This window comes from Cynoglossus semilaevis, chromosome 9, assembly GCF_000523025.1.
Source record: "Cynoglossus semilaevis isolate Cse_v1.0 chromosome 9, Cse_v1.0, whole genome shotgun sequence".
NCBI lineage: Eukaryota > Metazoa > Chordata > Actinopteri > Pleuronectiformes > Cynoglossidae > Cynoglossus > Cynoglossus semilaevis.
Genome location: NC_024315.1, coordinates 15,001,438 through 15,016,444, shown reverse-complemented (window position 1 = coordinate 15,016,444; position 15,007 = coordinate 15,001,438). Strand labels below are relative to the sequence as shown.

General features: G+C 40.7%; 1 protein-coding gene across 1 annotated transcript; it reads right to left on the bottom strand.

The window, feature by feature from the left end:
- Positions 1-216: 216 nt before the first annotated feature.
- Positions 217-8,914, bottom strand: cxcl12b (chemokine (C-X-C motif) ligand 12b (stromal cell-derived factor 1)). Its single transcript, XM_008317454.3, has 4 exons — positions 8,759-8,914; positions 6,701-6,818; positions 2,548-2,634; positions 217-796 (listed from the first exon to the last, which is right to left on the bottom strand). Exons 1-4 carry the CDS (start codon positions 8,823-8,825, stop codon positions 757-759), a joined length of 312 nt encoding a protein of 103 aa, XP_008315676.1. The 5' UTR covers positions 8,826-8,914; the 3' UTR covers positions 217-756.
- Positions 8,915-15,007: the final 6,093 nt, after the last annotated feature.

The window sequence follows — 15,007 nt, the reverse complement described above, 5'->3', positions numbered from 1 at the left end:
TTAGACACAGTGGTGTTTGATATATAAATCACAGCATCCCTTCTTGCATAACATCAACAGTGTAGCACAGGTACAGTATGTGAAGGTTCTGGGTCCTTACACTGGGATGAAAGCACCTTAATGTTAGCATTTGGTTTCACTTCCTGTTTTTGCCGTAAGCTGACAGATGATGTCGGCTTTAGCATGAAATGCCCTGATTGGTCACTAGAGGGTTAATCTAAGAGGCTAACTTCGAGTCTGCCTAAAATAAACAGAACTATACTTTTTTTTTTTCCAAAGGATTATAGTTGAGGTAACTGTTTTGCTGTAAATACTGCATAACTGATCATTTGTACTTGATTGAAATCCCAAGTGATCAAATGTCAAACCACACATGGGAAACTTGGACCACGAAGGCAGCACTTCCCATAAAAACCCACGTCCCATCAAACTTGTATGAAATAAAAAAAAAGAATCCTTGCACAGATACAGTCAGTGTTAGTACACACACACACACACACACACACACACACTATATATATGTGATCTCTCCATGTATCCCATAATTCCAAGTTATAATAACTGTATTTGGTGCTGATATAAAGCATCAGAGGTGATGACGTGGGCGTCTAGCGGCGGCGGCGGTGCGGGGACGACGTTGTCGTTGACGAAGTGCTGTTTCTGTGAGTGGTCCAGAGGAGCGGAAGGATACAAACATCCAGAGCAGTAGCGGGGAGGTGGACGTCAGGGCTGAGGAGATTCATGTCCTCCCTGTGTCTAGGCCTTCTTGTTAGTGCGTCTTCTGGATTTCTTCACCCTTGGAGACAAAGAGAAGAAAGAAAATAGGATTACTCAGTATATAGGAACATATGTATATACAGTATATATACAGTATGTAGGAAAATGTGCTGTTTACAAGCCCCGCCATCAGAGGTGCTGGTGAGCCATAATGAAGGGCAAAATCTTCCTCATCGGAGTGAGTAAACAAGATTGTCTTAATAAATTCATATGTAGGGACTGTGGCGACATCGCAGGTCGAGGACATTGTGAACTGAGTTTCCTTCTGTATAAAAATCAAAGTATTCAGTTTTTTTAAAACAAAGAATATTTTAAAGATCATTTCAGAGAAAAGAAAAAGCCAGACTCAGCAAACTCCAATTCCAAATCCTTTTAAAATACGTAGATGTAAACTGAATTCTTACGCCACACTGTATTATATGCTGGAAAATCAGATTCTCCCCCCACTGAGGCTCCGTGCCAGCTGTGTGCTGGACAGAGAACGCTGTGAGCTCCGATGGCTAACGACCAGCACACTCCTGTCCAAGCTGCACTGCAGTGGGAGCCACAGTTTCAGCACTAAAAAATCTGAAGCACTTCAAAGTCAAACCACAGATCTACTTCCATGAAATATAAAAGGTTTCCTAAAAAATGGTTCTTTGGAAGAACAGAACTTTAGGAAACTAAACATGTAAACATGTACACCTGTCTTAAATCAATGGTTTTCAAAGTAGGGGTCTGCACCAAGGGGGGCTCAGAAAATTGGAAGGGAGATAAGAAAAAGAACGCAAAAACAATTTGATTTTTTTATCGCATGATGTTTTCCAGGAGTTTATGAATAATGTCTATTGGCTTGGGTCGCAAAGGTTTGTGACTTCTAAAATATGGATCCTCAGAAAACAAGTTTGGGAAACACTGCTCTAACATGTCGATCACAGTCGATCACAGTCGATCACAGTCGATCACAGTCGATCACATGTTAAAGACCTGAAGATTGAACCTGGAAACGTGTCGTACGTTTATCTGCGGTGACAACCTTTCAAACATTAAACCACTTCGTAAGAAACATCTCCATGGAACTAGAGTTTGTCTGCGGTCACATGGACTCTGATGCTGTAACTGTGGTCACTGAGCTCTGAATGTATTCATCTCTCTTGTGGTCCAACAGACAGCAGCACTTGATGAAGTTTAAATGAAACTTGTTTAAATCCAGAAATTCACGTAGACCTAAAATCTCTCTCTCTCTCTCTCTCTCTCTCTCTCAAAGGCTATTTTTAGAAAAAGCAAATATCACAGCTGCTACGAATCCAGTGATGTACTGCAGCAGGTTGTTGCCAAAAATCTTGTATTGATAATAAAAATGTAGCTAATTTGCTAACACAATAACAACACTGCGTCTTCATTTCCCTGTGACTGCTTTATGGTTTGTTTTTACACAGCGTGCACACAGCCTGGTTATAATCACCGGCAGGCGGGTGGAGAGGTTTCACTTTTACAGGGGAAAAAAGTGAATTAGCAGCTGCAGTAATTTGAAAAGATCTCAGGATGTGTTGAGTCTGTGTAGCCCACAGGCTAAAGTCTCACAGAGCCGTGGCAGATTTATAGACAACGGTACTTAATGGCAGCAGGTCACAGCTAATATTTCACCGGCTTGCATCAACAACGTGAGTGATTTGAGAGAGGACGTGTCAGCAGGACACTGAGGGATGGCAGTTCTTAAGAGCTGCGATACATTCGTCTCCGTCGGCGACGCTGCTGTCGGAGGAGCGGCAGTGAGGAGGTGTTTCTTACTTGTTAATGGCGTTCTTTAAGTACTGCTGCAGCCACTTGGTCTCCGGGTTAATGCACACTTCTCGGTTATTGTTCTTCAGCTTGGCACTGTGGGAGGAGGAAACACAGGGATTAGGAGGTTTTATGCATTTATTCAGTCATTGACAGAACGTCCTAAAATTATTTTACAGCCTGATGTAAAATGCCCTTTGATCATTCCGTACATGATCAGAGTCAGGAGACAAGACGGAAACAACGGCTTTGACTCTTTTCCAAACTCATGTTTGACTCTTTTCCAAATCCTTGGATATGAATCAAACCTAAGTCTGTCCAGAACTACACAGCACTGCTGGGCTTTCTTTAGAGCTACACAGTTGCTGATGCTCGCAGAGCAAACAATGCTTTCTTGTGTGCATTATTCCCATAAATCATCATTATCATAAAAGACCTCAAACACAGTGACTGACAATATGTTGAATAAAACATGAACGGCTCATCTATAATTCTATATTTGGAACACTTGGATTTCCCTGTTTCCAGTCAGACGGCGCTTGTTAGAGTCATAAAAAATGAGCTTTTAAAAAAGCACTTCAAAGACCAAGTCGAATTCCCACATTAGGAAGTCGACAGTTTAGATTCATGTCTTCGTCCAGTGAATCAATGTGTGAAAACTTAGGACTTGAATGTGAGAACACACACCTGGCATCACCTCTGATCCTGGAACAGTTTTATGACAATTTTACATTAACATTAAATAAATCACATATTATGCTATATATATATATATATAGCATTATATATATATCTTAAATGAGAGACGTTAAATTATCGTTAAATTATCAAAGTGCTTCGTTTTTCCAACTGAAATTTTTTTTTTTTTTTTTAAACATAGACAAGACAAAAAAGCAGATTGTGACCTGGCGCCAAGAATTCTTTAAATAACATGTATGTCTAGGAAATATAAGAAGTAAAAATGGTGATAAAGGCATTTAGTGGTTGAAAACTAAAACTCAAATTGACGGTGTTCCAACAAGAACATTTAAATCTTCTGTAAAACAAAAACAGTAATAATGTCAAAATGTTGATGCGTCAAAGATAACGTCCACCAACATATCATTGACTTCATCTCAGTCTCATATTTAAGGATAAAAATATCATTTGTTTCACTGAAAAAAACCCTCATGTCAGTCTGACTTTATCTGCCTCATTTTCCCAAAACTCCTGAAACACTCAAACGTAAAGATGGAGGATTAGCATCACCGCTACGTTTCACATCAGCTAACCCTTCTTTTTTCTAAAGCCAACACTGAAACCTTTGTCAGTGTTTGATTAAGTAGTTGTTGAAACGACTTTAATAAATCAGGATAACGATGTTGGTGCTGCAGAAATACCTCAGACGTGCCAAATAGAAAGTGGAGCATTGCTGCACGTAACCAATCACTGCTCTCTGTTTCCACTCAGGGACAGCTGGGAGGGAGCGTCACTGCAGAACTAGTAAAACTGCTTCTACACTCAAACATCTCAGCACTTACTTTGGAAATTCGGCCTCAGAACTCAGACAATGTGAATCAGCCAAGAGAATGCAAATGTAGCCTGATGGTTTAAAACCTAGTTGAATTAAAGCTGTCATTTTATCAATGATATCAACGTATGATGTTTTTCTGGTTGTTGCTGCCGTCTTGACAAACACATCTGTGATCTTCTTCTTCTGAGGAATGAATAAACGCCATGCTTGTTGTGGGGAAGTCAGATTGATCAGTGTCTTCTGATCTACAGCCCTGTGGTGACAAAGAGTGTGTGTTCTTACACAAGTGATGTCTGGTTTGTTGATGGAGCACTCAGCCAAATATTTAGAAGAGGATTTGTCCTGTTATCAGACACCACTGGGTGAGTTTCAGATCAGTTCAGCCGTAGTTAACAACTCTGAGGCGTGGTGTCTCGCTGCCTCCTTGTCCTTCCTTCATCACTCACGTCACACAACTCCACAAATTAAACACATTCTTCTCCAACGTGGACTGCCGTCTGATTTAGTTTAAATCCCACCCCCCGACACGGTGGTATAAGTGCCCTCACTGTTTGGTTGCCCATGCTGTACACGTCTGAATGAACAACTGGTCAGAGAGTTGAAAGAGCAGTTTTGGAGGGTCCGTCCAACCATCAGCTCCCTGATCCCTGGGGCTGACTGCAGAGTCAGGAGGCCAAACAGCTCAGTAACTGGATCTGTGTTTGTTTTTCCTCTGGGGACAGCGCCCCCTTCTTTTACCCCCCCAACCTTCTGCTTTATTAGGAATGTCCAGCAGCTCATCAGTGAGCCGTGGAGCTGTGTGCTGTTGTGAAGAGTCTCTCTTCATCCTGTTTATCTGTCTGCATGTCTGCACCCCCACCCACAGCCTAAACTCTGATTGACTTTCCTGGAATTTCGGGACCCGGGTTCCACGAGCAGCAGGTAGTAATTACATCACAGCAAGTCAACACCAACAGCAGGCGGAGGTGGGTAGCAAGGGTCGGGGTACTGGTGAGGGCGCACGGTGGGACATGTGGGGCTGCTGAACAAAGGAGGGGGAGGGGGGTGCAGTGGGTGTTTCTTTCATGTGTCTCTTTAATGATACAGGAGCAGCTCCTCATATGACGGAGGTTTGGATTCTTCAGCCAGGTGGAGCGGCTTCAGTGGTGTCTCTGGATGGTTCTGTGTTCTCTGTGACTTTTAGTCAAATCAACGCAACTTTTAATTGTGAAGCTCAAACTCACAAACCCCTTTGTCTCGATGACAGAATTATAAAATTCTGCCCCGCCACCACGACCAGAAAAAACTGGAGGAACATTTATTGAAATTAAATCACAAACTGAGCTGCATTTTGGTAAAACCGGAAAGAAAAAAAAATCAATTTTATCAGGTAGAAATCTCAAGGCAGAAATGTTCTCAGCCGCTCTGTCGCACTTTCTGCGCTCGCCTTCTTTTTGTTTTGGTAAAAACCACACAAACGTTTGGCCTTTCAGCTGCGAGGCGTCTGCTTTTCTTTTCTTTTCTTTTCTTTTTCTGCAGCAGGTACATAAATGAGGCATTTTAGTAAATGTGTTCCAGACCACTGGTATTATAGTTGCCGGGCAGTTAGGGATGGGAAATTAAAGTGAGAATATAATGGACACAGGGGGTCAGCAGAAACACAAAGGTAATCACTTTGACCCTTTGCAGAATAGAAATGTCCCCCTGAGCTCCAGCCCTGAGCTGCGGCCCTGAGCTGCGGCCCTGAGCTCCAGCTCCACTTCCTCCCTCTGAGTCAATCGTGTTGTTTTAAACAGCGGCTCCTCATTTAGGAAATAAAGGAAGGAAATCAACACCATATTTCACATGTGTATTGTTACCTTATGAGGATTTACTGATGAGTCCATTCATAGGTCACTAATTGACTCAAGTAAAAGCTGGCGACCCTCATCTTCCTCATCACTTTTACAACTCATCATCACATGGTGATTCACGGATCACGGAAACGCAATTATATACAAGGTTTAAAATAAGAAAAGCCACAAATCCAGTTGCTCACGTTCACGCTCCGGAAATGTCTTTAACTTCACTTGCAAATTTGAAGTGATGTAAAAAAAAAAAATGTTTTATGCAGAGATGCACGACAAGTAGATCCACCAGGAAATTGACAAAGAGTTCTGGTCAATCAGGAGCAATTTAAATCAAAATCAACATTTAGATGTTGTTCTATTTTAGGACTAAATTAAAAACCGTATAAGTATTGAATCATATTGTGCAATACCACTACATGCATTTAATCAAAGTACCTCAACATGTCATGTACTACATATACAGTATAATAACTACATTCGGTTTATATGAATGAACATATATTTAATATTATCAATGTAGATGGATCATTTTAGTCCCAACTTTTGAGAATTAGCTTCCAAACCAATAAAAGTGTGGACACTGTTCTCACTGAAAAACAACAATGTGATTTTTATGTATGTCAATAATAGGAATAAAACTATTTCTGATCATTTTTAATTCTGTTTTTTTACATTTCCTTTTAAATGAATGAACTGTACCAACAGTTTGACAGCGTTAACTGAGGCTTCACTTGTCTCTAATCCACACAAACATGTACTTTCACCACGACAGGCCATGAAATGAACCCAGATATAAATCACTTTACTTGTATTTACTCACATGACTTGAAAGGGGCAGTTGGGCGTGTGGAGAAATTTGAGCTCTTTGATGGAGCGCTGAGGAACGGTGTTGAGGGTCGTACGACACCAGCAGCGTTCAACCAGACTGATGGGCTTGGCTGCAAACACACCAAGAAGTGGACAAATGAGAAATGGTTTTATTACTGAAAAATAAAGGACATTTGTCAGATATGCTGCAGAATTCTAAATTGAACTATTCTTTTTAAAATTTTGAACAGAGAAGGGGAAAAATGCACTTCAACCTCAAAAGTAAAAATAAAAATTAAAGTATAACCATAAGAAAAAAATGCACTTCAACCTCAAAAGAAAAAATAAAAATTAAAGTATAACCATAATAATATAAACAATTTCTCAAATATTTGATAAAAACATTTGACAATTTTTGTCGTTGATTTAAAAATTGTAAAGAACTGCAGACTAAAACTAAGTTGCTGCTTCATAAAAATCTAAACCAAGCAGTTTGATATGAATTCACTTCTTCCCTGAAACTCATATTCAGTCAGTAATGACTCATAAATACAATCTGACTTTGATTTTTACCTGGTAAAGATTTGAACATGTTCATTAAAAGCAGATTAGTGCGTTCTCACAGAAACACACACACACAGAACCTCAGAGTTTTCCCCTCTCTCCGTCTGTTTGACATGGCCTCTCTAAAGTACCGAGGCCCTCCACATTCAATTTGTAATTTTCTCTCTTTCATGAACGAGCTCTCTGCGGCTCAGACCACATTGACGGCCTCTGTGGAAATCAACACAACTACATTCTTAAAATGATTACAAATCACCACCGTGCCTCCATGGAGGCTGGGGGGACGAGGAGGGAGGGACGGGGGAGCAGGACAGGGCAGATGAGCACGGGTAACTGGATTTGGATTATTATTATTGCACCATGCAAAATTCATGGATATAAAAAAAAGTTTATATTAGTTGTAAAACATAAGACTTTGCGTTCAATTCTGGATTAAAATAATACTATTTAAGTGAAAACAGGACGGTGTCCCACAGCTGTAGAGACATTGTCCCAGAGCAAAGACTTTTTAGGTGCTTTGATTCCTATAATCCATTTCCTTCTAACATAATCACAACAGAATGAAGTAGTCAAGTGTAACGAACAGACAACTCCCTGGCTTTGACAAACTCCCATTGATATGCAAGTTTATAATTCAGCACCAAATGTCCCGCAGCAAATGGCTAAATCCTCAGTAATATCAGCCTAATGACTTGCAGCCATTCAAGCTCTTTTCTCATGCAAACTAAAGGGATCATTATGCAGCAGGCAGCACTGAGACCAGGAGCAGGAGCAGGAGCAGGAGCAGGAGCAGGATATCACCACTGCATTGTTTATCCCTAATTAGAAACTCATTTAAAGAAAGCAGAGAGCAAGAACAAATGCACACCAAGACCTGAGTCTTTAACACAGGGGTCTGACTGGGGGCAAATAAAGGGCAACTACCAGAGCCGGATCAGCTAAATGACACAGAGGAGATACATGTACAGCAGAGTGTAGGTAAATAAAACCATATTAAAACGAAAGATTGAAAAGAAAAAAAAATTTAAATATAACATTTACTCCATGTAAAAAAATCTGCTTTCTTTTTTATTTGTGTTTCTAAAAAAACATTTTCTCTGCATTATCAACAATATATCACTAATGGCTTTAGCAGTGATGCTTTTAACTTGCACCAAAATACAAGTGACGTTCATATTAATACAATAGCACCAAAATACAAGTGACGTTCATATTAATTTTATAATCACTTAATAATCAAAGGCAATAATTCCTAACAACAGTCACGACCTCAGAGTTAATATAAATCTAAAGTCAGTGCATCCCTTAATTTCTTTTCAAATGGTAACCAATGAAATTGCTCTCCATTTTTCAGTATGTGAGCATGAGATAAAATTAGACAAAATGTAAAAAAATAAAAATAAAATCCCATTAACAACATCAACACTGCAGCACTGATGTTACAGATCCAGCTGCAAATTAAACACAACCCAAAGGTGAGGCGCACAGAGGCTGATGACAGACTCACCGCTGCAGGCCGGTGTGTACGCGGTCACAGCCAACAGAGCTGTCAGGGCCAGCAGTTTGACATCCATGGTGGTGACTGAACCGGCTGCTTCTCCTTCTGCTACAATCCAGAACACAAGAGTGACCACCAGCCTCGCTCTGCGCACTGTTAAATCTGCAGCACGGAGAGAGAGTGGGAGAGCGCAGAGGGGAGGGAGGGAGGGGGGCGGGAGAGGGAGCAGGGGAGGCAGATCCACTTTCTCAGGAGGGAGAAGGGGAGGGGGTCTCAGCATGAGAGGAGAGGAGGTGAAAGTATGGGAGTGGAGGGCAGGGAGGGAGTGCAGACTTCCTCAATTGTAAAAGTGTTGGCTGAGAAACATGAGGGATGTCTGGGGGGAGTTCTTTCTCTCCCCTCTGGTTTACGTTTCTATTTTTTTCACTTATTTTCACACTCATTTTGATAGTGTCCAGCATATTTATTAGTTATAGTAGTCATCGAGTTTCTTTTGTCGAGCCTTGAATCAGTAACTTAGTTCAGAGATGACAAAACAAAAACCAAGATGTTTTGTCCAAGTGTCGTGAACTGAACTGAAAATAAAATATTATAAGAAAGTTCAAATACGTGTGTGTAGTATTCAAAGTACGACCGGGAGAAAGACGATACAGACAGGAAGCTTATCACTTGATCAGATGAAAAAGAACCTTCTAGAACTCTTAGTCCGCCGAGATGCTGCGTTCTGTTTGGACAAGGAAAGTAATGGAACGTCGGCCAAAGAACCGCTGAAGCAGAGGTGGGAATATGACGCTGTGGAGATAGTTCAGATAATGCATTTGAATTTATGATCTGGGATGAGATTACAACATAAAACAGGACTTTATTTACTTTATTATTGTATCGTTTTAATTATATATATATATATATATATTGTTTTAATTGTGCAAAGCGAGATAAATGAATGCCACTATGCAATTTAAAAAATTATATTTTTAGAAAGACACATAGAAATACATAAGAAATTGCACACACACCCCCCTCCACCCCTCGGTAATGACCTCCACTGTATATTTATCAGGACTTTGGTTTGGCTTTTGGCATCAGCAGTCTATGACCAGCCCTCTCTCTGTCTCTCTCTCTCTCTCTCTCTCTCCCTCTCTCTCTCTCTCTCTCCACCATCCGACTGCTTTCATCCATGACTCTTTATTCCTGTCTTACTGAACTCCACTGAACTTTCTTTGTTTGCTTTCACATCGAGCGACCCTTGACCTTCACAACTCTCTATTCTTTATATCAATAAAACAGTGCAGCATCAAACTGATGTTGCCGTAGCTGAAGATGAGGAATTCAAACACAGATCACCACGGGATGTAACGCACAAATATAAGGTACAATTACTATGTTATTATTAGTAATTAATGTAAATGAAATGTAAATGAAATGTAAATGAAATGTAAATGAACAGAATTGTTATTGACTTGTTTTTTATTGTTTGGTTTTGTTTTTTAAAAGTAGAAGTAATCAACGTGTTACATATATTTTGACTAAGTGTGATGTAAATCATTGTTATCATAAAAATCCGATCCAACACTTGTTTCCGTACCCTGTCTTCCTGTGTGTACGTGTCTGTACGTGTGTGTGCTCCTGACTCAGGTTCTGTTGCCGGGTTGATCCCAGCAGCACCTGGTAAACTGAAACTGCTCCACGTGTCCCAACTTGAGACCCTCTCCGTCTGGGCTGTTAGTTATTTATCATCATCCTTCCCAGACTCATCTGCAGCCCCCAATGTCTTCATCACAATTACAGCGCCACACTGCTGTAGACTGAAGCCAAGTCGGTCAAAAAGGTCGTTCAATAAATCTTCGCCCCAGTCATTCCCAGTGTACCGTGAGAAATCATCAGTGGCGGGGAAAAAAAGATACAATTTCATACAAAATCATACGATTAGAGGTGTTTCAGCTCCACACCCATTTACTTCAACCTGCTGTACGTATGTGAATATATAGCATCACTGCTATAAATATTTGTAAAAATATTTTTGAACACAGTCTTCTTGTGTGTCTTCAATTCCTACGGGTACATCAAAACAGTTACAACTAAACAGGCCTAAAAAAACAACTAGTAGATTGTTATATTTCATTATGGCAGTTTTGTTTGTTGAGCTGCAGCTCAAAAATCGTTTGAATTACAGGTGTTTGCCATTGGAATGTGATAAAAGTAGTCGCAGGTCAGAAAACCTGCAGTTGTAGCTGAACAGGTGATCTGTTCTACAATCAATCCTTTATTATGAGTGAGCAAAACATGCATCCAGTGTTTGGTCGAAACAGGCAAATTAAACAAGCAAATAAAAACCTAACATTCTTCAGAGAAAAACAAAAAAAATGTGTTTTCATTCATCTGGGACCCTTCATGCTCTGGACTGGACCTCGACCACAAAACAGTGCGAGCAGTTTCACTTTATCTGAATGTGATTAACTGCATGAAAATCTTACTGAATCAATGGTATTTAGACAAACAATAAAATTGTTTTGTCAAGATTATTTCTTCCAACATTATGCTCATAATTGAATCAATCTGTGTTTATAATTATTTCAGTTCTTTGACACAAAACTTGGAAGAAAAAGAAGAAAACCAAAAAAACAACAACTCGTCTGTTATACAGAGTTAATGCAGCATTGTTTTCCACCACACCAAAACTTGGACAAATAAAATCAAATCTGTCTGCGTGCCTAGATTCCACTGGGGAAGAATACATTGTGTTTTGGCTCCACTCATCCATTAATACAGTTGTTAGCCGGAGTGTGTGGGCTTTGAAAAGAACCACAGTATCAGATCGTCAGCAGGGCTGGAGAACATATGTGGGTTTATAAGGACTGATTTCATTAAACAAAGATCCAGAACAACTTTGAACACGGTCTGTGTTCTAGTCGTGGAGTCAACGCTCCTATGATTAGAGTTCTGGCAGCGGAACAAATGAGTCTGTATTACATCGCTAATAAACACTAACATTTACATGTTCATTCAGATAAAACCCAAATTCCTCCAGCTCCTAAATCCCCGTCAGGCTCACCACACCACAAATTACTGGGACACAGAAAACAAATGTTAGTCACGTTGTAGCCGCCGCGCTGCTGACACACCACAGAGGCAGCGTTGTGACGGAGACTGCTGGGGCGTCTGGCACGGTAAACCACAGACCTGTGGGACACCACGGCCACTTGCATCCCTCATGGGGTAAAAGGTCAGCGTTTCATGTTGATGTCTGGGGTAACAAACAGGAGAGCTGCTTGGTCTTGGTTATGGATCTGTCAGGACTGAGGAGTTTTTCTCTGTGGAGCTGCCACGATGAGGAGAAGCTGATTAAACTCGTGAATCAGAACTGAATGTTGATTGAAGGATGTGGTAGATTTTTAATGTTTATTGTTTTTTTCCATCCTGTGAATTTATGTTTGTATCCATTAAGTAAATAATTAAAGCCAATTTGATGAAACAGTGAAATCAGAAGTCCGTAGAAATGTAGCCGTATGTGTCAGAGTCGACTCTCCTCAGGATCTGTACATCTTCAGTGCGGAGAGTCAGGAGTAGTAAAACAAACACACACACACACACACACCCTAGACGGCAGTAGTACAGGCAGAGTCAGGAGTAGTAAAACAAACACAAACACACACACACACACCATGTCACAATTTTATAACTTCATGGTTTACACCAGGGATGGTTTTGTGTCAGACGGCAGTAGTACAGGCAGAGTCAGTAGTAAAACAAACACACACACACACACACACACCATGTCACAATTGCATTTATAAATGGTTTACACCAGGGATGGTTTTGTGGCCCAGAGTTTATTTTGTTTGTCCAACGTGTGGCTGGTTTTTATTAGCTGGTGTCGGTGGAGATGAAAGACCTCCGACGGGCTTAGATCAACAATGGTTCACCATCACTGATGGCTGTGTGCCTACAAGAGGCTCAAATCTGGGCAATGTAAACACACATTAATCACCATCTGGAGAAATCCTCCAACTGAATGTATCATCTGCTGAAATGAAAGTTATTCTGGGTCGGATGGTAATGATTATTTTCAGGGACGTCTGGTGTTTCGTAACTTTCACAACTGTATAAATAATAAAATATACTTATCCTTGTTTTGGTGTATGTCAGTTTGGTATCTATTATACGATGTTTATCTATATGACTAGAGTGAGGCGTAGTTAACAGAAGCAGACATGAAGCACATGACAGTTAGAGAAAAAAAAACATTTGACTCACAGGGATGACAGAGAGATAAGGATGTGGCATTTATATGTATGCTAAGAAAGGGGAGGAGCTTAGGAAACAAAAGAGGGAAGTCATCATCAAGGAGGCAAATAAAGGAGGTGGGAACAGGACGACGACTGAGTGTGAACAGAAGGGGGAGCACTCAGGGAGCTGAAAGTTCACAGTGGCTGAATGTGACACAAACCTTTTCACCTGATACCAACTTCATATATTAGATTATTGTTACTGTGCATGTAAAGACATTAACAGCTGGGGTCAAGTGCAGTGTTCCTTTGTTGAGCCACGGCAAATATTTTATATTCGAAAAATCTCACGCTGCACCGCCATGCAAAAATAAGGAATTAAGTAACGAAATGTAGCGATCGACTAGGTTTATTTTCTCACAGTTCACTAACTCCTGTTTAGTTAAAGACAACCCTGATATACTCACAGGAATTGAAGAAAGAGACACATGAAGATCTTCTTTAACAGCTCTGAGTTTCTCCCTCTTTTTTTCAGTTTTATAACCATCTGCTGCCACTTAGTGGCCGACCAAATACAAATTACTTGAAGCAAATAAACAAGAGCTAACGGCCTAGTAATGTGTCACGACCCAGTGGCTGTGAATGGCTGGGAACGTTGTGATCAGAGGATCGCAGGTTCAAATCCCTCCTTTGCTGACCATGGCATGATCCTCAAGCACTGATTCGCCGCTGCACTCAGTGGGTTGATGTAAATACTATAAAAGAACAAATCTTATAAATGCCACCTGTGGTAATGATGGTAATGTGAGGACCAGGAAGGAGGTAGTCCAGTATGGGCTGTAAGATACGATGATGAACACACAGATTCTTGAATATGTTCGCCTGTTGACTGCTGGCACTGGTGATTACAGCATTTCCATGTGAATATGTGTCTGGTCTATTGGCAGGAATGTCCTGAGTGTGTGGAGAACGGCCCCTCAATGACTAATCTAGTTTACTTTGTGTCCGTCTGTGAATGACGAAACCTGGCGTGACACCAATGCCACTCTATAGATGCCATTCTGCACAAAGGCACAAAATGGCTGCTCCTCCTCTGATCTCCTCCTCCTCGCTCTGGTTTCGTGCGTGACAAGCACACTGACTGGCTCTCCCCTTTTATGCGTTTGTCAAGAGCGGTGTTTGTCTCTGACCTCGCTGCCATGGTTTCACATTTTGCCGTAGTAATGACATGTGTTAACTGTATATGTTTTAGAATGTTGGGATAAGTGAGCGAGCCCCGCAGAGCTGCGAGTGTGTACGGCCGGGTTTAAGGAGCAGGAGGCCAAGAACAGGGACGGTTCCCACTGCTCGCCCTAATTGAATGGGATGTACAGTGAATGCTCCGTGACCACGGACGTGCAGTCAAACCACATGGGTCTGATTCTGTGATTGAGCGCTTGTGTCTGCTCCGTGTTAGGGTTGACAAGAGAAAAAAAAACAAAAACCAAGAGCTTCAGGCAAAACCACAGTCATCTGTAAATTTGAAGGAAAAAAAAACACTTTTTTTATTACACTCCTTTTTATTAGGTTCATAAATCATTTCACTTGAATAATTTAGGAATTTCCTTTTTATTAGGTTCATAAATCATTTCTGTCATTTCTGCGTTTAATAAAGATGCTACGTAAGTTAAGGGAAGTCAGAGGGTTTAAAAAAGAATAAACCAAGACAAACACACAAATAAAATATAAGGAAAGAAAATAATTTTTCACTGTAGAGCCAAAAAAGTTTTTTTAACGCACCAAAATGTAGTTAGTGATGATATGTATCAAATGTCAGAATAATGGCTTGAAATGCATTCAGTTTGTTTCACAGATGACTGAAATTGTCCATAATGTTTGTGTAGACGGACGTGTGTGTGTATGTGTGTGTGTGTGTGTGTGTGCACATGTTCGCTTTTTGGCGCAGACGTCTTCACAGAACTGACAGTTTTAATGACATCACCTCTGGGGGGTTTGTTTGAATGGACACATAAATAGCACCGGCTGTTTGCCG